The 23,386-nt window shown below is 35.8% G+C and overlaps 1 protein-coding gene across 1 annotated transcript in view; it reads right to left on the bottom strand.

The window, feature by feature from the left end:
- Positions 1-5,874: 5,874 nt before the first annotated feature.
- Positions 5,875-23,386, bottom strand: part of HIBADH (3-hydroxyisobutyrate dehydrogenase) — an 80,248-nt gene continuing 62,736 nt past the window's right edge. Inside the window, exons 6-8 of the mRNA XM_081346511.1 lie at positions 20,835-20,911; positions 9,023-9,179; positions 5,875-6,893 (exon numbers count right to left, since the gene is read on the bottom strand). Of these exons, the coding sequence (XP_081202637.1) occupies positions 6,735-6,893; positions 9,023-9,179; positions 20,835-20,911 (393 nt within the window). The 3' untranslated portion in view covers positions 5,875-6,734. The remainder of the gene's footprint in view (positions 6,894-9,022; positions 9,180-20,834; positions 20,912-23,386) is intronic.

Raw genomic sequence — 23,386 nt, 5'->3', positions numbered from 1 at the left:
AAGCATAATTCTGGTTTTTCATAATTGTGAAAAGATTCAGAAAAGTAGTAACATCAAAAAACTGCTGAATCATGTGCAAACATAATTATCATGCATTCATTGTGGGAAGTATATTTTGCTTGATGATACATCAATCTATTCACAAATGACATCTCTATCGGGGGGAAAAAAGAGAGGAAAACTTGCTCTTTCTCAAATCCAACAAGCTCTCCCGTGTATCTTTTTATTTTCTTTTGAAGGGCCAGAGATAATTTCTTAAGAAGTCCTCAATTACCTTTCCATTCTTTTGGCTCACAGCAGGTTGAGTATCAGGCATTTTCCTGCTTGTCAGGACAACACATTAAATGCCCCCTTGTCTGCTTAGTTGTGTAATATGCAAAATAGTCAGATGCACAAATGTCAGTCCAAGTGGAAATCTGGAGAGCTACATTAGGTCATAAAAGCAGAATTTAAACAAGCACCAGGGTCCTGGCAATAAAACTACAAAAATCACACTGTGCTGCCAAAACTAGGGCCTCAAGGGGGTTCTGTAAAATCTGGACATATTGGCCAAGGATTTGGTATCTCAGATTGCAGTCCTAGACTTTTTTGTTTATTGATTTGATTCATAGAATAGCCCAAGTGTTCTCTTGCAGTAAAGAAAAAATAATAATAGGGATTACTAGGTTCTTTTTGTTTTTTTCAGTAGAGCAAAAACTAAAAAAAATTGAAGAGATGTAGTCTCATATAAGGGTGAATTTTTAGTACATTTTATATATGCTTTAAATCTTACATACTGTTTTTAAAGAGATCACTCCCAGATAAGCAGGATGAGATTTGTGGTCTTATTTATGAATGTTCCAGAAGATATAATTTTACAATATAGGTAGTCCTTGACTTATAACCATTCATTTGGTGACTGTTTGAAGTTACAACAGCAGTGAAAAAAGTGACTCATGACCATTTTTCACATTTACAACCATTACAGCATCCCCATGGTCCCCTTGATCAAAACTCAAGATGATGGACAACTGGCTCATATTTATGACAGCTGCAGTGTCCTGGGGTCCCGTGAACCCCTTTTGCAATCTTCTGACAAGCAAAGTCAATGGGGAAGCCATAAATAATCATGTTACTAACTGAACAACTGCAGTGATACACTTAACAAATGTGGCAAGAAAGAACTTACAATGGGGCAAAAGTCACTTAGCAACAGAAATTCTGGGTTCAATTATGATCGTAAGTTGAGGACTACCTGTATATCATGGGTTATGTACAAATATCCGATTATGCCAAACAAATGAAAATCTATTAAAGCTGTAGAGTTTCAATATCAGAAATCATGGTCAGCACAGTATAACTGACAGAATGAAATTATGAATTGCAATAAACTGAATCCATGTTATTAAAAATCTGTTCTAGCTCAGAAAGTACATAAATTTAAAATATAGACTGCATGCACAGAAAAACATATATTTTGTACATATTGAATTAGAATCTGGGAATGTTTACTTTTAGATATGAAGTTATTCTGAGCAGCAAAATATATTTTGACAGCTTGGTTATTCATTCTTCCATACAGTGCATAAAGCATTCTTTCCAATAAGAGATATGTAGTATTAATGCAACAGTTACTATATACCAAGCCAGTACTTTGATGTTTAATAAAAGTTTAATAAAAATAATACAAGTTTAAATGGAACCTGAAATTTATTCATCCTGGCACGAATCATTTCCCAAAACAATATTGCTTCCAAGTGTGAAAAAATGATCCAACCTGTTAATTACATGTCTAATTATATATTTAGAGAATAAATTATTCATTTTAGCAATAAGGACTAAACTAATACAGTATAATAACAACAAGAGATCCTATACTAATTTTAAATATGACATTTCGACTATTCTTCAACTGAAATTCCAGTTGTCGCATATCTATTATTGCCTCTAAATTCTTCATCCATGCAATCATACAATATTTGACTTTTTGGTTTCCAAATCATACATCATCAATAATTTGTAAATAAGACCCAGCATATGTTCCAAGTTACATTATAAGATTTTCAAATTTTGTACTTTTGGTACTATGCTGTTTATTTGAAGATAATGAAACCAGTCAGGTGAATTAGACTCCTGAATCTCAGTATATTTCATCTTATTAACAATCAAATCTTTCAATCTAAACTATTATCTATCTACTGAGCAAACATCTTTGTATTCTCATTGTAAAAACAAAGCAGGCAAGAGGAACTCTGGGCTTGTTTTTTTTCCTGTGCTTATCCTTGGCATTCGATACCTTCCTTATTATTTCATGATCTTTTATAAATAGTTTCTGTTTGTATTAGATATATTTATGCAGACTGCCTGAAATTCCCACTGTTTACATAGAGGTAGCCAAGGCACGGGATAGTATCTTTTCTATGCTTGCTTTCCCTTTTGAGGGATTGATTTAACATGAACTTAAGCAACTTAATGATTTCTATGCAAAAGTTTAATTGATAATAATTGATGATAATTTGTAATTTCTTTGATTATATACCACAGTATTTTAGAGTTGCTTTTTATTTCTTTCCTGATTTTCTTCAGTTACTGTGATTTAAAGATTGTATAGCTTCCTTGTGAATGCTATTTACTCAAAATAAAAAGTGGACTATCTATCTATAAAGAGCCTTGGTGGAGCAGTGGGCTAATGCCTCCTTAAGTAACACCAGCTGCCTGCAATTAGTGCAGGTTCGCGTCCCACCAGGCTCAAGGTTGACTCAGCCTTCCATCCTTCCGAGGTAGGTAAAATGAGGACCCAGATTGTTGAGGGCAATTAAGCTGACTTTGTAATAATGCTGCTTGGGGTGTGTGTGAAAGCCCTAATAAGCAGGCATATACATAGAATGAAGGCTACTGCTAAGCTTGTAAGCCACCCTGAGTCTTCGGAGAAGGGCGGGATATAAATGCAATTAAAATTAAAAAAAAATCAATATCTTAAATAGTTTGAAGTGCTGAAGCTGTTAGTTTCGGATGCCTTATGAGAAATTCTCAAGTAAGAGCAAAACCACAGTGAACGCTGGATCAGATATTTAACACCATTCAAATAATATACTTGGTATCTCTTGGTATCAGATTCATTTGTTCCAAATTATATCTCTTCTCCACCTGAAATCTAAATATAATTCACATGTAGATTTGAATTTATTAACCTGTGCTCTTAACCCTCCTGCAGGATACAGACCACACAATCCCTATCTTCTTTTGTAATCTGCCTCTTTTTTTCAGGTGCTTAAAAACCAAGTGAGACAAGATAGGCCAAGAGAGTGACTGGGCAAAAGTAAGCCTTCCTGTGTATGAATTTGAATGGAATCTCCTTGATCTTAATGGCTGGAGTTGAAAGCTTCAGACGTGAACCCCAAATCCCTCTATGTGTTTCCCATATGTTCGCATTGAAAAAGAGGAAGAATATTTGCAGAGACATATTCCATTCTCAGATAATGTAATTTTTCTCATCTCGAGTGGAATGATTGCTGTCATTCAGCAACTGATAAGCTCAGCTTTATTTTCTGTAAGATTGGGGACATTTTCTGGTTACTAGCAGAATATATATAGTTATTTACACAAGCCTGGCTTTTTCTAGGAACTCAAAACTCAACAAGCAGATGTTAACTTAATTAACTCTGTGTTACATGATGAAGAGAAAATAAAAGTCTTTTTCTTTAACTCCATTTATGAAATTCAGTATTCAAAGCATAGTTTTTATTCCAGGTATCAATAAATAAATTTCATGGTTAAAAAAAATTTCAGAAACAAGGACTGAGATTTGAAACCTTCAGTATCTTTTTATGTATTTAATAAATCGTGTGCTTCTGTTATGATACAATTTATGATAAATTGTAAAATGCAGACACAGGGACAGACACACGTGTGATAAGTCTTTTACAGAAATGATCTATTTTCTGAGTGTTCACATATCAAGACTAGTATTTGGGTATTTTCAGTTTTTGTTCTTTCAGTATACTTATTGCCACAAAAGTGATGTTTCAGTTACTAAATCGTGCAATTGTGTATGTATTGACCTGGGATGGAAACAGAACAGAAAGAATTTATGGGAATAAACCTCTCACTTTACTTATGAGTGGACATGTATAAGACTGCACTTTTTTTTGCTCAACTGTTTAGCAGCAAACTCTATCCTATGTAATTATGTAATTAACTGCAATTATCCCAACAAGGCTTCATAGCCATTCCTTTTAATGAAACAGTAATACTATATCAAGGGACGCGGTGGCTCAGTGGGTTAGGACGCTGAGCTTGTCGATTGGAAGGTCGGCAGTTTGGCGGGTCGAATCCCGAGTGCCGTGTAGCAGAGTGAGCGCCTGTTACTCGTCCCAGCTTCTGCCAACCTAGCAGTTCGAAAGCACGTAAAAATGCAAGTAGAAAAATAGGGACCACTGCGGTGGGAAGGTAATAGCGTTCCGTGCGCCTTTGGCGTCTAGTGATGCTGGCCACATGACCACGGAGACGTCCTCGGACAAGCGCTGGCTCTTCGGCTTTGAAACGGAGATGAGCACCGGCCCCTAGTCGGAAACGACTAGCATGCATGTGCGGGGGAACCTTTACCTTTACCTTTAATACTATATCAGGATTAAATTTTGGTTTGTTCGATGAGAATTTTCCTTGCTTATTTTTTCAGTCCCTACTCCACCAAAATGACTTTGGAAATTTTTTAAAACTCCCGAAGAGTTGGAAAATGTTGACTGTAAGAAGACAGACTCTTAATCTACTATGGGATCTGTAGAAAATAAAGCACTTAAATTTACTTGACATTCATAGCTGTGTAGAATAGCTAATCGTAAAACAAACTAAAAGAGAAAAGCAGAAAAAACCCATATAGCGCTTGGGAAACAAAATCCAGTCCTCCCAACAGAATAAGAAAACCACTCCATGCAAAAGAAGTCTTCTACCCTTATGTCCTATGTACCTTTAATTAACAAGCTGATCCTCCTCCCCTAATAGCCTTGTCTATCGAAATGAAAGAGGAAGCTTCACCCATTTCACATTTCCAGCATTCTTAGTTGGAACACTTTGTGTTGTGTATGCCACTTTAACACCAGGTGGCATTGGTCAGGCGACCTGATTGGTCAACCTGTCTGGCGGGAAATATAGGGTTGGGTGTCACCTGTCTGGCGGCAGAATAGAGCCAGCGGGTTGGCTGACTGCGGATGCGGGAAATCTATAAGAGGGCAACAGGAGGGAAGTTCCTCAGTTCCATATTGTAACCAATAAAGATGTAAACTCTGATTGTCGTCTCCTGGTCATTACACGTGGCACCCACGACTTAACACTTTAATTGCTTACTTTCCAGAATTTTCCATGTGTTTATATGCTGTTGTTATCACATCTGTCCTATCATCTGTCAGCTCTACATAATCAGCAGAGAACTTACTTCAGTCTTTTTGACTCAGCAATTTTTCTGCTGCCATAGTGTGAAATCTGAAATCAGTTATATAATTATAGCTACTTATAAAAAGGATTATATAAATTTTCTATTTCCTCAGTTCTAGGACTGAATAGATCATGGTGACAGTAACAAAAAAAGATGAACATGTTCCAAAGTGATCCAATTCTGTCGATAATTCATTACACTTTTTATAGGAGAGTCCATAATTTGTAGGTTGATCAACTGCCCTGTTAAAAGCTATGGTGATCAGGCAATTCTGATTAATGTTTATTGTTTCTCTTCATGCAGAGTTTCAAGAATTTCTGTAAAAATAAAGAAGAATGGTTGCACGGTCTGTTTATGATACCAGGTGATTAATAGTCTTAAATATATTCTGTATTGTGGTTATCCATTTTAATAGCTGTAGACTGTATTTTTAACAAGAATAGAAATTTTAATCAACACACCAAACTACAAACTATGTCCTCTTGTTTATACAAGACAGTTCTTTAATTCTCTATGTATTTTTCAAATGCGTTTTTATTGGTATGAGTATGCATACAATCTGATCATAATAAAAGCAAGAAAATGCCCCCTCACAGTAAACCATATATCTTTTCTTGTGATCATTATTTTAGTTTCCAAAGTATTTATTTAGATTTATAACAATACCAAGATATCCGCATGTCAGTAAAGAAAGTAGGCATGAATCTTTTGAAGAGGTGAAAATTAAAAACGTATAAAATTAAGCCAGTGAAGAAAAAATGTTAAACATGCAGCAGTTATTTTTGTTATGACTTTCTAAACCAATAAGCACCTATTTCAAATAAATTGCAACCATTAATTAATATACTTTTTATCATTAATTCTTTATTATCATTTTGTTTTTAAAATCAAATTGAAATATTACTTAGGAAGTTCAGGATCACTCTCTTTAATCTGTTATACTTGTACAGTTCTCAAAAAATTTTTCCAATCTAGTAGCTCCTGTCCATTTTGCAATGCAACTAAACCCCATCCCATCTGGAGATACAAGTTTGGAAAAGGATTGTTTCAAAGTATGTATGTAAATACAAATATATTGGGTTTTCTTTAAATCCTATTACTGCATTTTTTATAAAGTAAGTTATATATAAATTATTAAAAAAAAATTCCACAGTATTTGAAATGATAGGAAATCTTGGAGTTAGCTGTGACTTTAGAATACAGAAGTGGGTGAGATCATGATTCATGATCTTTGATTAAACTCATGTATTTATTGATTAATCTGAAAGAGGTTCTAAATACATATTTTTTTTAAAGAATGTCTCTAGTTAAAAGTCATAAGGTTTCACAAGCTTTCTTCTTCCCGTAAAAACTGGAGTACAGATGAGAAGTCTTTTTGGGCATAGCCCTTGGCACACATGATCCTGTAAATCTGATGGGCTATGGATCCAAGTGGGACTGGAGACTTGGTGTTGGTGGCAGAAATCTGGGCCAAGCCAAGATCCTAAAAATAAGGATAATATTTTGAGTGAGAGAAGGAAAAAAGTATATTTGTTACAGAGTGATACCTATTACTGAATATGACAGTAATATCAAGATCCATTATTCCTTAGGAAATGATTTAAAAGGTTTGTGTATGAAAGGACTTAATTTTCAACAAGCAGGTAGAGCTAGAAAAATTCTTACTGAAAATTGGGAAACTTGCTCATGGCCATGCATTAGATGCAATGAAATAAAATATCAGAATAGTTGGATTACTGCCACTGCAATGAATTCTATGTGGGGATCCTTCTGAAGACCACCAGATGTGCAACTGGTCCAGAATGCAGTGGTACAAATTATTGTCATGTAAGTTGCACTGGCCCGCAGTTGCTTTCTGCATGGAATTCAAGGTGCTGCTTATTACTTTTAGAACTCTACATGGCATTATACCTTACCTTCAGAATATTGGCCCATCCCATTATGTCAGATAGAGTGGATATACTCCATGTCCCTTCGCTTAAATGTTAATAGAGGTGTCCTGTCTCTGTAGCAACCCCAGCTTAGAATAGCTTCCTATTAGGGATATGAGGAGTCTAGCCTTCCATAAGGCAATGAAAACCTGAATCTGCTAGTTCTAACCATAGCACAATCATTTCTGAAGAAAGCTGGAATAAGGGACTAATCTCTGAAGGAAAGCAATGTGACTGTCAGCTTCAAGGTAAATTAGACTAGGAATCCAATGTCATGTAAGCCAGTACTACTTTTATTGTAAAGCAACAATAACAGAATCTTCAGGTCTCCCTGTCTCTCCTTATCTCTGTCTGATATGCTTATTCAGGCTACATTCCTGCCCTGAATCCAATCCTCTTTTATCTAATTATTGTCTTGGTAGAAAACCAGCAGAATACTTGCAGAAGACTAACTCGACAATTTTTCCCAGATAGATCCTATGGAATTTAAGTTAAGACCTGCAATATTGAAACAGGGTAAATGTTCTCATGTTGAATGCAGTCAGAAATTGGGTAGCAAAACATTCCCATAATTGCTTTAAGGTGACATTTCTAAAAATTGCTAAAAACTGAAAAGCTGAGGTGATTTAGGAAACTATACAGAAAGAAACACATATATTGGTATGCGAATCATCTAATTTTTCTTAACTAAGAGTTTTAGCGTAGATTCTCACTCTTTTGGGCATGGTAGGTACATATGGATCTTAGATAATCTGTTGTGGACACTATTATACAATGGCTGCTGCTTTGTGTCCCCTAATACAAACACCCAATTTATCAAAATATTTTGTTATTCCCTACTAGAAATGTTGTAAGATTATCCCTGCTACTTCTGCTTATGTGGATCCTTTTAGAGGCAGACAAACAAAGCATTAGCTGCAAATATCCCTCAAGCTCATGGGTCCATTTTGGAATTTGGCATTTAGCAGCATCCTATCTTCCAATTTTATATAATCAAAACACATTTTAAAAAGTAAAAAATTAGATGGGAAGAACAGTAATAGTGACCAAAAAGGAAAGGGTCTGTGGGTTTACTGGCATTCTAAAATGCTACAATGTGGACCCCAGATTCTAATATTATTAAGTTTTCTTTTCATATTTTTTTAATTAATTAACATTTCTTGCTTTGCCATTTAGAGAAAATTCCCAAGAAACTTCCCAAGAATGTGAAATAAAAATATACACATATAAATACACACATTCAATGTAGATCAAAGAAAAATAGCAAAATGTATTAAACATTCAGAGTGAAATCATCCAATTATATAAAAAGGCCTGGCAATATAAAAGTTTTGTTTATCACAAACAAAAGTAAAAGAGGAAGAAGACATGTTCCCTGAAAAAAAATCTATATCTAAAATAAAGATCCGTTATCATGATCCTGTTATATTTTTTTAAAGCTAATTTTTCAATATTGTATAATGAGAGTAAATTGCACTAAAACTGTTTTGTTTATGTGTGATATACTAAGCAAAAGAAATAGACATTAATTCATCTTAGGTATGTCATCATAAGTGGAGAAAATTCTACATACTACCTTGAAGTTCAGAAGGAAATACTCAAAAGAAACATTTGTTTGAAACAAAGTAACTCAGTTTATTACACCAATATATGTTATTTTTGTATACATATAGATACATACCTTTGCCATAAGTGTTGTTCCAAAGCCTCCTTGATAATTATTATTAGATGGTACCCCTTCCATTACTCCTGGCACAGGGTTGTATGTATCACTTGACCAACAACGGCCTGAACTCATATTTAAGATTTTGGCCAGAAGCTTTGGGTCAAGCCCTAACCTGTCAAAGGTCAAAAGAAGAGAAGTGTTCATGTCAAAATGCACATGTCATGGATGACTTCTTTTTATACGTTGACACCATGTTGTCATTTCTCTACATTCATTGGGAGACTTGAAAAATGATCTAGAGGGATGATATTGAGAGGAAGACTCTTCTTTAAATTAAAGGTCATCAATCCTCAATACTGGTCATGCATGCTAATTATTAGATGAATTGCTAGACACAAAATAAAGATTCTTCAGAATTAATAGCTCCCTTCTATATAAGGAAATATGATTCAAACGGTATTATCAGAAGCATAAGCTACTATAGTAAGACAAAGGGAGATTCTCCTACAGTAAGCTTTCTTTTTATTAAACAGTTATTATATTCAGATGTTCAAGAAATAAGTCTACTGTGATACATGTTCCCTATCTATTCAGAGACATGCATTACAGTTCTGGGTCAACTGCTGAGAAGGTTACAAATTCTGATAAAACAAAGCTTGTCCAAGCAGAAACATCATTTGTTCTATTGCTCTCACCAACCGATGGCACAAACCTCAGTGCAGTTGAGACAAACTGAAAATATAGTGAAAAATATTTCAGCAGATTAGGCTTTTCCTTTTTTTAAACAATGGCATGACGGTGGCTATCAGCTTAACTGAGTGCAATTTTGTAAGAATTATACTCCTTATAGTGAAAAGCAAGAACTTTTAAAAACTGAAATATAACCAACAACATAAATGTAAGTAAGCATTTTTAAAAATGGATATAAAAATAATCATAGAAAGGAAATGTTATGCAGGGGTGTCAAACTCAATTTCATTGAGGGCCGCATCAGCATTGCGGTTGCCTTCAAGGGGCCGGGTGGGTATGGCCAGGGTGGGTGTGGCCTACTGGGTGGGTGTGGCTAGAGTGCGTATGGCCTACTGGGTGGGCGTGGCCAGCTCTACATCGTTCGCCTCAAGGGTGCCTATGGGGGCCTGGGCAGGAGTGGGACAGATCTGAGGGTCTCTGGCAGAAGGAGGGCCTCTGGGCCAGGCCAAGGCAGTGGGGGCCGTTCCCTCACTGTTTCCAGGATGGCTTCGCGGGCCACATGAAACCACTTCGCGGGCCAGATCCGGCCCCTGGGCCTTGTGTTTGACATGTCTGTGTTATAGGATGCAATCCAACAGATAAACCTAGAGGAAAGTAAGTAAGACACTTACTTTTAAATGTACACCTTTATAATTTACTTCACAAAAAAGCAATGCATTCACACTTATATCATCATTAATACAATATAGTAATGAATGGAAGTAGTTACAATGAAACTTCTTCCACCAGATTATTGTAAGAAAATAACACTTTCTTCATTTTAAAAAGATGGATTTTTCAGTGACTATGTTTATAGCATGCCATATAAGAAGAAGCAAAGCTGAAATACTAGAACAATAAATTATATTATCCCTTATTCTAACAATTTATTTCTCTACCTTAAATGTGTGTTACCTGCGGCTTGATGTGTGTAAATGTGTGTTACCTGTGGCTTGATTTCCAACAGAAAAAATTACACCTTGCTGCTATTGTTCATATTCAATGATACTGTTCATTGATGGGGTTGCTTTACAACAATTATCAATATATAATAAAAAAAAGTCATGATCCAAAAGAAAAAAATAAACACTGTGCAGAAAATTTCTGTTGTTTTTCCTACCCGTTCTGAAAAACATTCTGACAAAAAATTGTTTCTGGACTTTCTTTCAAAAGAGAGAATTTCACTGAATTGAGTGGAACATGGTATTCTTATGCTTTTTAAATTATAAGATAGCCAAAGAGTGTGCTTGAAAATTATTGTTCCTTATAAACTAAAGAATATGGAGGTTCCCTTGCTTGTCATTCTTCAATTAAATCCCCAAAGAAAACATTTTCAGATAATTTCCTCCACTGCTCTTTTTCATATTGGAAAGACAGGGAGATTTCAGGATGACAAACAGAAAATATCAACAGTACTAAAGTTTTTCACTACTTCTCTCTATTTAGTAAGCTGAAACTCACCACCATTAAAAAATTCATTAAAAAAATTCAGAGAATAAAATAGAAGTCTTTTTTTGGGGCGTAGAAAATTTTTGAGAAATTGCAAGACAAATATAAAAATTTCTTTATCAAAAGTCCTAAATGTTCCAGGAAACCCTCCTTGTGTAAGACGCACTAGATGAATGAAGCATTAGATTTGGGGAAATCCCCCCCCCCCGATTGTCCCTTCTTCATTCTGATAAAATAGAATTCTGTGAGGAATCTTTGTGAAGATTATCTAAATAAATAGGAAGCATATGCTAGTCTTGATGGATATACCTTTCAAGAGCACATTGAAAGGGACTAGTGCATGTGAAATGCAGTCTTAAATGTTCAGCTCCAGTAACACAAAACAGATGCCAAGTTAAGGATGCATCCCACAAAAGGAGCCTTATCTTAAATGTATATAACACCACAATGCCTGTAAGTGGCTTCCTGTTTACATTTATTTCTTTAATTTATTGACTGCCTGGCTCCAAAATGCTCTGCACTTAATAATAATTTATTAAACTCGTATGCCACCAGACTCCTAATGACTCCATATCAACACTGCTCAAGAACCTCACAAAATTAGAAATATCTAGATACCCATAGTTAGATTAGTGGATTGGAATGTTAATTTAGCATGACCTGAATATTAACAAGCACTTGGAGATATCAGGATGCTTTCACTCAAGTTTACAAATTAAGAATTTAAATGTTTGGGCATCATAATGTCTTGAGAATCAAATTCTATTGTAGAAGGACTTTAGAGAACGAAGACACTTATACCGTATTGCAGGACTTAGCAACATGATATCTAAGATCAAGAAAAAAAAATCTAATAGTCTGTCTTAATGTTAGTGAAACTCCTTGTTTTTACTGCTTTTTAAAGAAGGATAAAGTTCCATGACATGACCCGATCTCATGATAAATTTGATTTTTCTGAGATTTTGTGTAAGATTGAAATCTTATGTGAGATTTCACAGGATAGGAACCTTATGAGATTTTGTTAATTGGATGGGAGGAGGGACTAAACACACTTAAGCCATATGGGAAATCATGCAATGTACCCATATATTCTGCTCGTGATCTAAAGTCCAGAGTACACTGAAACCTTCATTAGAAATCTGTATCCCTCAGCCAAACAATATCCTAGAAACATGTTTATACGTTTGCTTAATTTAATATACACTTGAAAATCACAAGATGATCTAGATATAAGTATATTTCTAATATTGGTTTCTAGAAGAAAAGGTCAAAAATAAAATCACCCAATGCAGTTTCCTTCAAGATATTCAAGACCTTCTTCTCCCTCCCCGTTGCTTTTATCTCTTGTAGCAAGTATATCATTAAAAGGAGCAAGTTGGAGGTGTTTTGCATTTTATCTTTCTGAGGATTCATCTACTGGTGCATAGATAACTGACAGCTGGAATTAGACACGTATAAAAATATGTTACTGCAGAAGTCCTCTGTCTTCCACTGTGCCTGTAGCTGGTAATGGTCTGAAAGCAGATAGAATATACCGTAATTGTCATTCAGTAAGAGTCTATCCTCAAAAGTCATGCTTCAGTGGAGAAGACTGAGTTTCCATTTGAAATCAACAAATTAATCCAAGACAGGTATCTGAAAGGGCAAGCTTAATAGGAAGCAGCTACGGGGCTCTCAACCATGATAAAATGTTATTGCCGTTTCCCTGTAAATTGGTTCAGAACATAGAATACTTTCTGCATAAGAGCTCTATTGCTGTTCAAGAGATATACTGCTCAAGCTATCAAAACAATGACAGTCTGTCAATCCACATAATAACTTGCCATTGGACATGGCAAAAGGATGAGCATGCACACATACATTTTACAACTGCCAAGGTGTTTCATATTTTGGAGTGAAGAGGGGGAGTCTGAAGAGAAGGAGACAGTAGGAATTGGGACACAAAATCAACACTCAGCTTTTAAACGCTTCATAGGACATTTTTCCCTTCCCCTTTCCCTCCCTCATGTTTCATGTTTTAGTCGTAAAATGTCAAAAAGCATGAGACCCCAGATAAATCCAGAAGTGACCAGGTTCGGACATTTGTGTTAAGATAGGGCTTCTTTTAATCATGGTGGTTTAATAAACAACAACTGGCTGAGTTCACACCTTCTGCTAAGGCATAAATGATTTTGAAGAGTTACATGGACTCATGCAATACCTTAGTCCAAATTAAACCATCTTATAATAGGTTATTAGCATAATGTAAGAATTTAAATATTGTGATTTAGAGTATATATGTATTATTCAATAAATTATTCAACAGAATTCAATTGGACTGGGTACAAATATATTTATATTAGTTACTTCATAGCAAACTTTTGATGATTAAGAGACATAGTTCATATATTTCAGGGGGGAGGGAGAACTACAGTGAATGTAACCATAGTAAAAGCTGAACAGGGACATATTACATATAAAAGATCAGGTCTAAGATTTTCTTTTTTATATATTTTTGAGGAAGATGGGAAATTATACTTTCTGCATTTTTTCAAAGTTTCTATTTTAGACATGTCCTATCTCAAAATGGTAGAAGAGATAGTAAACAAAGAACAAAAAATGTTATTATAAACTCCCCAGACTCACGTAGATAAAACAGACAGTGTAGAAAAATGGTGGATGGATGAATGGATGTGGTAAAGGAAAACAAAGTGGAAATGGCTTCAGCCAAATGGATAGATAGATAGAGATAATATATGGATAAACAGATATTATTTACAATGCCTTCCATATGAGGTGCAATCCAGCCACAGTAAAAAACAAAACAACAGTAAAAATACATTAAAAAGATTAATATATACTAATATATTTATAATATCAGTGAAAGTACTGTAAATTTATCATGGGCAATGATCTTGTAAAGCTGTTCAATTATGTTACACAGAGTTTTATTAAAATAAGACAAATCACAATTCAAGCTCTTTCTATCCTATACTTGCCTTGATTTCTGCCAGAGGCGAGCTGCAGAAAATATATTGGGGTACCCCAGAAGATTCATGGAATTATAAAAGAAACCATGTGAAATAAAGATTCATGGTTAACTATAAACAGGAAGTTGGACTGCTTAAACATATACTATTATATCTGAGAAGCTCTTTAAAAAGTTTATTGGAAAATTGCTCTAGAACAACCACTGGGACCCAATTCTGCAGGCTTCCTTGGTTTATTGAGTAACTCCAAGAGATGAAATGGCAGAAGTGATAACTAGAGCGCTGAAGGAGAAAGAGAAGTTAACCTAACCAAGCATGGATTATTAGTTGAAGTTTAAGTTAGTTTTGAGAGGGGATTTCACATATAGTTCCTGCCTGGCCAGTGTGTAGTCCCACGTAGAGCGCACTCCAATATGAGAGAGGACTAGAGGATGAATGATCGAGAGAATGGCTCTCAACCAGGAAAGGTTGCAGCTTGCATATACACAAAGTTGAGCAAAGGCCCTCGTAGTCATGATTGTCAACTGCTTGAGGAAGATCTCCAGATTATGCACTATGTCTATTTGGGGCAGTGTAACCCCATCCAAGACCAAAGGGAGGAATTCCAGATCAGAAAAGTCCCCCAACCACAGCCATTCCATCTTAACCCAGATTCAGTTGAAGCCTGTTCCCCATCCAGACACCTCACAGTTTCCAAGCACTACAAAAGAATATCCACAGGGTCACTTAGTTCATCCAAACTGGAAATGTAATTGGGTATTATCCACGCACTGATACCTCAAACTCTTGTAATGGATGATCTCAGCCTATGTGATAGAAGATAGTATAGAGGTGGATTCCCAGGAGGGAGAGGTACATTTCAGAGGAGTAACAGGTAACTAATTCTGGATGTTACATGGGAGAGAAAGACAGTTAAGATAGCCCCTCCCTACTTTAGACTGTAGATGCAGATCATACAATCCTAAGTCATGCAAGTTTTTGTCTATAAGTATGAAAACGATAAAGAACTCAGCTTGGAAAAATTACCATGTATCAATCTTGGTTTTGGGCCTGACACCCAGCTGCCTCCTATATGTGAAAAAGGAGTGGGGAGAGTGCGTGGAGCCCTGTGGCACCCCTCAAAACAGGGCCACAGGCTGGACTTCTCCTTCCTATCAACACTGACTGCCTTCAGAAAAACGAGATGAACCAACTGTGTTGTCGGATGAATAAATAGAGGCCTTGGCTGGGGGGCCTTTGGTCTATTCTGCCTGGTGCAATAATAATAACAATAACAACAATAATAACAAACCTTAAGGACAAATGCATACAAAGTCAAAATTGAGAAGACAGCAACAGACAGTAAGTGCTACTATGCAAAGAAACTGAAGAAACAGTGGACCACCTGGTAAGCTGCTGCAAGAAGATTGCACAGACTGACTACAAGCAGCGGCATGACAAAGTAGCAACAATGATGCATTGGAAGATCTGCAAGAAATATCATTTGCCTGTAAGCAAGAATTGGGATCATAAAGTAGAGAAAGTCATAGAAAATGATAAACTGCTCTGGGACTTTTAAACAGACAAGCACCTGCAACATAACACCCCGGACTTTACAACTGTCGATAAGAAAGACAAAAAAGTCTGGATAGTGGACGTGGCAGTGCCTGGAGACAGCAGAATAGACGAGAAAGAACTAGAGAAGATAACAAAATACAAAGACCTACAAATAGAAAGACTGTGGCAAAGGCAAGCAAGGGTAGTACCCAATAGTAACCTTGGGTGCAATCCCAAAACAACTGGAGCACCACTTGAGCACCATTGGCATTGACAAATTCGCCATTAGTCAATTGCAAAAGGCGGCCTTACTAGGAACTGCTTTCATCCTGCGATGATATCTGTAATACCATCAAACATCCACATCTGCCTATCCCAGGTCCTTGGTAAGGACTCGATACACAAAAATGCCAAATCCAGTCTGAACATCTGGCTGGTACTAGGAAAAATATGGTAACAAGGAGACAACTTATGACTATAATTTTTGTTGCTAAGTGAGGCAATTGTTAAACGAATTGTGCCTCATTAGATGACCTTTTGCCACAGTTGTTAAGCAAATCACTGCAGTTGTTAAGTGGATCATACAGTTATTGAGCAAATCGGGCTTTCCCCATTGACTTGGCTTGTCAGAAGTTGGCTGGGAAGATTGTAAAAGATGATCACATGGCTGCAGGACAGTAAACTACCAGGAATACATGCCAGTTGCCGAACCCCCAAATCTTTGATCATGTGACCATGGAAATGTTGCAATGGTTGTTTAGTATGAAAAATGGCCATGAGTCACTTTTTTAAAGGGCTGTTGTAACTTTGAATGGTCACTAAATGAATGGTTGTTAGTCGAGAAGTACCTGTAAGTAACTTCTTATTCTGGATTAATGGAGCTAGAGGGGACTAGTTGCTACTTTACCAAACTTTACCATAAATCAGATACAGAAATTCTCTTTACAATTATTTGTTCAGTGACCATTCAAAGTGCTGGAAAAAAATGACTTATGAACTGGTCCTGAAAGTGGCTCCATGATAAAAGTCTGGGAGTTTGGCAACCATCTGCACTTAATGAACACAGAAGCACTTCAACACCCTCCATCCTCATCAATGCCCTTTTAGCCTCCTGCACTCTGTGGCTCCTGCAGTTCTAGATGAACTTCACTGTCTTCTTGCTCTAACTGGCGACCAAGTGTACCTGGCCTGGCTGTTTGTGATGCAGCTATTGATCACACTGGGTCTTTCTGAGGCCACCTGACTTAATTGGATGCAACTTACAAAGCCTCAAGAGAAGGTCTCATGTAATTATGAGAAGCTATGCATTATTTGGAGAAAGTGTTGGGGCTTTGATGCTTCCTGGTGTGCACCTCAGTTGGGCTAGCAAGTTAGCTGGGAGCACTGAGGCTTGTTGGGTCACCTGCTGCTTTGCATTGCAGCTCAGGAGCTCCTTGCAGCCCCAGGGCCACGACACACCAAAAAGACCCTGAACTGCTGTGTATTCTTTCCCTTGCGTCCACATGCTGATGCCACACATCTGCAACTTGCACAGCATCTCCTTGATCCTCCACCACCCATCTTGGTTCCCCTGTGTTCCTTACCTGGGATTCCTTCCACTTTCCGGTTAACAACCTCCATGTCTGAAGTTATGATAGCAACCCAGAATGCCAGGATTGCCATTCCTATGCAATGTGGCCATGAGGTATGCTTTATGAATGTATTCCTTAGTGATTTAAGTTTGGTCCCAACTGTGATTATAGGTTGAAGACTACCAGTACAGAAATTACTTGCTGTTTAATCTGCAAGGCATAAGGATTTTGCTAGACTGCAGTTCATGAATTAAAAGGTGCTCTTGGAATACCATTACAGGAAGAAAATCAAATTGTTCTTTAAACTTTATAGCTTGCTTATAACTGTGGATTTAAGAAAATAGCATACAATGCAACTAAAGAAATGGAACTACCGGATGTTGAGGTAATAATTAATATATTATTAATCTATTTCATGTTTATAAACAATGGGCTACAATTGTACCCATTCATCTGTTTGTTATGATCTTAATAACTTTAAGATCTTGGTAACTTCATTGACCATATTTTCCATTAATCATAAGTTTTCATGTATGAAGTACTTTATTATACCAAAGGAAAGAAGGAAATAAATTATTCTGAAGCAAACTTTTCTTAAATTGTTTTATTATGTCAGATTCAACATAACTATTGGCTCCAGAACTACATAAACTTTTACCTTGTTGATGGTAGTCATTTTTTTCCATTCTTAAGCAATTATTGCCCTGAAAGATGTCCCAAGCAAGTTGCATGATGGACATATTCATAAGACTTCTGATCTTTTAATAGATATTGTTCTGTTAGTGAACAGGCACTGCAGGATATAACTTTCAGTTTTCAAAAGAATACTCTCTTAGCTCCATTTCCAGTCCCACTTTCCAGCATCTCCTATTCTTATTCCCATATAAGACCTTAAGAATCTGCCATTGGACAGTAATTTCACCATGCCATGGATTCATGCAAAAACTTTCAACATGCACAGGCTTTGAGTATGTACTATGCTATATTCTGCCATAATTTATTATGTGTATTGACAAATCTTATGTTGACAACTGTATCCCTCCCTTCTTTTATAAACAGAAGGTATTAAAACTGTGAATTAAATATGATCCTAAATATTCATAAAAGGTATATATGCTGTTATGCATTTAAGTAACAAAAATAGTACATTACACTCTTCAAATTTTAAAATAAAAAAAAATAAAAGATGAAGAAACGAAAAGGATTCTAAAAACAATAGACTATTTTAATTAAACAGTCTAATAACATAAACAGAACTGAACATGAATGTAGTCAAATCATGATAATTTATTCATTCTAGAGAGAATTTACTACAGAGAAATCCATACTTGCAAATACAATTTACTTTTTTCAATCTTGTGTAAGGTCTATAAATTGTAACTGCTATATGAATTTTATTAGAGGAGAATTGTGTCACTTCAGAAACACGCATCAGACTGAAAAGAAATTGATAGCAGAAGGCTTCATTTCTCAGTGGGCTTTAAACTACTTGAAGAAAGTAGGCAACTGCTCAACTTACTGACATTCATGTGCATAAATGCACATAAAACTATTTTGCACTATTTTTTCTAGTGAAGAAAATTATCACAAAGTTCTAGAGTACTTTCTTAAGAGTTCAGAATCAAAGTAGCTAATTTTCCAACATGGATCAACAGTTTTCCCTCCTCATCAAGGCCTACTGTTGAATTCTGCACTTTAATTCATCGATGCCTCTCCCCAGCTGACAGTACCATTAAGGAGAGTATGTATTTGGTATTTTACAATGAAAAATGATGCCTGCATGTAAAATGCACACATATGGGAAGAACTATAACTTGGTTTTGTGGACTGGGAAACATATATTAGAGATGAGTTAAATTCTTGTGTAATAAAAAGAAATACAGTGGGGGGAAAAATCACAATCACTGTGGCATTGCAACAATTACAACACAAGTAAAGTCCAATGTGAAAAAAACTAAGGCAGAATTTAGATTTCAGAAAACATTCCTTGTGATATAGATAGGTCCTACAGGGTATGTGCATCACCTAACACTGGAATGAATCAGACCATTCAGAATTTTAATGGACTGCTGAATTTAAAGAATTAATATAAATAATGGAGAGGGAAAAATACATTTCAAGTTACAAAATGAAAACCAAGAAAGATCCTGAATGTCGCGGTAGCTGCAAACATCAATTAAGATTGCATACGAGACTGTCAGATCTTTTAGTGTTCTGTGCTAGCTGAACATTTTCTTTTATAGCTGACAATGTGAGTTTCTACTTCAGCTAAATACACTGGTCATAGGTGACTGATTTTTTTTATTAAGCAAACTATGACTTAAAACTGACTATGATACAGCTTTACAATTCTCAATTACAGCAGCAGTAAACTACCTTATGGGTTTTGTTATGGCTTGTTAAAGATACGTTTTCCTACCTTACAGAAGCTCAATTTTAAAATGTAAATGATACAGGTTATTGATAAACCAATTAGCACTGATGCAAAGCAAATTCCTCTTTTATCTCAATTACAACATGACAACTTAATAGGTCAAGATAGTCTAACATCTGAGACAAGGGCAATTCAATAAAACAACTGCATCTTGATATGGTAATTAAGAAGAAATGTGAATCCATTATCCTGTCTTTTGGGTGCATGTCTGTTTCCATGTATTTATAACATTCATGTATCTTTAAAAAAAAATAAAGCCAAACCAGATATTTATTCTTTAGTATTCTTCAGAGTATTGTAATGTGTTCAGTTTCTAGCAAGTGGCTGAAAGGATATATGCATAAGTGTACTAAAATCATGCTGTGAAAATCCAGACACCAAAAATAGGACCCAACAACAAATTTCAAACTAAAATGTTTATTATGTATGTATTTATATGGAAAAAAAATAAATGAAAGCAAAAGTATTTTGGCAAATATAACCAGCCATTTAACAACAATAACTTTTTAATCAAACTCCCTGAATTTGTTTTCAATAGCAAGAAATTATTAAAGCACTTTTTTTGGTAAACTCTGTTAAGACTATAGTTCAGACTCTACACAGCCTGTGAGCAATGTTCTTGGCTTAACTCAGTGGTGGGATTTAGCCAGTTTATCCCACTTTGGCAGAACTGGTAGCTAATTTTTTGTTGCCCAGGCCCAGAATGGACTTCCAGAAGTGGCATCCACACAGAGAACTGGTTGTTCACATATTTGAATCCCAACACTGGCTTAACTGGGTACCTTAACTGGATTAGGCTTAACTTAAATCTAATCTTGCATTCAAAAGATTGGTTCCTGATGGATTATAATACATGCATGAACAGTATGTGACCTAAACAGAGCTACATGTTTCATCTGATAATAAGGAAAAGGAGTTAGTATATATATTCTATCAAAATGAAAATGTACTTTTATTTTGTAGCCCTGTAAAGAATGTCCCTGTTCATTGAAATTTATAACTTAATAATGGTTTTAAAAAATATGAAATACTAAACTTGTGCTATGTTTACTACTCTATATTTCTAAAACATTATTTTATATAAAAGGGTTAGTCACTTAAATGTAATCAAGATAAAGCAAATGTAAAATTCAACACACCTGATTCCAAGATTCATGGTCTCAGCAGTTCCAATCATACTGATGCCTAACAGCATATTATTGCAGATTTTTGCAGCCTGAAAATAAATGCAATAACTCATAAATTTCTCAAATTTACACATAATGATCTCTGAGGAGCCTAATTTTATTAGAAACTAGTCAACCCATGCCCTGCTGTATTATTGTTTTAAGAATATTTTCTTACCTAAACAAACAAACAAACAAAAACAGAATGTCAAGGATGGGCAGAAAAGTAGTGGGAGCAGAAGTGACTTCCAATATTCTACTGACTTCCCCATTGAGTTTCTTTGTGAGAAACCAGCAGGGAACATTGGAAGCCTTCCTTCCCCTTCCCTTCCCTTCCCTTGCCCTCCTCTCCTTTGTATAATTTCACAATCTCATTTCTACACTGTCTTAAGGATCCATGAAGTAAACCTGAATAAATCTGGATTGTTGGTTGAAGTCTGGCATTAAATATCCAATAAAACGATGGACTTGCCCTTGAATAGTCAGTCACAGGTTTCCATTAATTCCTTGCTGGAAGGGCTTCTTGGCACCAAAGAATGTCACTTGGGAGAGGCACTTATATTGTCTAATATTTTTCTTGAATTAGTTTGCAACAGGGTAAATTGAGGAGTTAATTAGGTAGTTTCAAATTGTCTGTCCTGACCTTTCCCTTAATACATAAAAATCATGAAAGTGAGGACAGATTTTGTACATGGCACCAATATCAGCAGAAATATTACATTACACAAGTCATGCATTTTGCTTGATTCACTGCGGATATTATAACATTAGGGAACTTTTGCAAATTAGTTTGTCACATAATTCTTGAGCTGATCTTTCCTTTGCTCCTCCAACTTTTCTTGTCTCCTCATTATGTATCCTTCCTTGTGATTCTAGAGATGTACAGCACTTTCATATTCCATTTCTCATCTCCCTGGTCCCATCCTTTGATGATAAGTTTGGTGTCATCTCTTGACCATGACATCCCCCTCTCTTTCCCCATGACATAATTATGCTGATCATATTTCATTTTAATTTAATTATTTCTGCCACAATGTTGTATGTTACTTTTCTCATCAGAACAGTTTAAAATTTCCTGCCAGATTCTCTACTGAGTTGTAGGAAGCTGTTAAAAATAGGATCACATGATCCCCCCAAGGGCTAGGACAGGGCCAGCCTACTTGACCTCTAGCACCTGAAAGAAGGTGCTGGTCTACACTTAATTTCAGAGTAGGAAACAGCTGTAAAATGAAACAGGATTGGTTGGCAAAGACTAAAGTATAGTGGCTACTATATTTGTCTGCCATCATAAAGATCCAATTTCTACCCACTCTGTAGCCATAGCACCTCACTTAGTGACTTTCTACCCAACCCACTCTCAGGGTTGTGAAGAAATATAAGAGAATGGAGCACTATATTTGTGCCTTGAATTCTGAACAAAGATAGGATATAAATACATGTACAAGTATGTAAAAATATACAAGCCTTTCTAGGCACCTTAAAGTTGTTGCTTCTTTAAAAGACACATGATGCATCAATTCCTTGCTGTTGGATGGGGGAGGGAGTGAGGAATAGCAAGAGTGGTTAGGAAACTATCACATTCAAAATGAAGATAATTTTACCAAAATGAAAATTATTTTACCAAGATAATTTTATCACCAGCCCAACTATAACAGTAGTCTGAAGCAGTCACAATTTTTCAAATTCCTTCAGGAGTCATGGGTCCCAGATTTTGGAAGAACTGTCTACGTCATCCCATTTGAGGCACTTTGCTACACAAATTCTTGCTCTAGGATAGACCATTTTGTCTAATGTAGTTAATGCTAATAACAGCAAGAGTTTTTAATAATATATAGAATTTTTTGTTCCATAACCACTCTATAGAACACAGATTGGCAATCTTTTGGGGGGGTCACATAAATGCTCACCTGCACTCAACTGCAACGTTTCCTAGGTTTGGGGGAATGTGTGGTGTAGTTTTCAAAACAAAATAGGTTTTCAAAATTTTATGTCACTTAAATTAACCAATAATAGTCATGAAAAGCTCTTGAAATCACAATTATTATCTTTTGGTAGAGGCTGCCCAGCAAAAGAGGTTTCAATGGGTCATCACTACCAAACATCTTCATTTAGAGCCTTCTTACATATGTCTTTAGCAGAATTATCCAGTAATACTTGTATCATTTGAGCTGATCAGGCATTTGTGTCATGTTGTGCCTTACCCTGACCTACTAAGCAACCAATTTTTCTTCTCTCTAATCTGTGCTGTTAGAACACTTAATTCTTGTTTTTGATTTTAGGCTAGTATATTTCATAAGCAACCAGAGGTATACAAATAATTTCATATTCAATTGTACCATTTTCAAGTAAAAGCAGCTGTTCTGCCTTCAAAATGAATTGTTTGTATCATTTTGGAAGTGTCTTAAGGTTGAAAAAACATTTCAAACTTAAAACAGAATATTGTATATTTGAAACACTTAAAATGCAAGTCATGTTGTTTCTACAGGCAATCTTAATTTGTCTGGTCAGTTTCACTCTTTCTTTTT

The sequence above is a fragment of the Vipera berus genome (assembly GCF_964194415.1).
Source record: "Vipera berus genome assembly, chromosome: Z".
Classification (NCBI taxonomy): domain Eukaryota; kingdom Metazoa; phylum Chordata; class Lepidosauria; order Squamata; family Viperidae; genus Vipera; species Vipera berus.
Note: the sequence above shows the minus strand (reverse complement) of the source record. Positions and strands in the feature narration are given on the sequence as shown.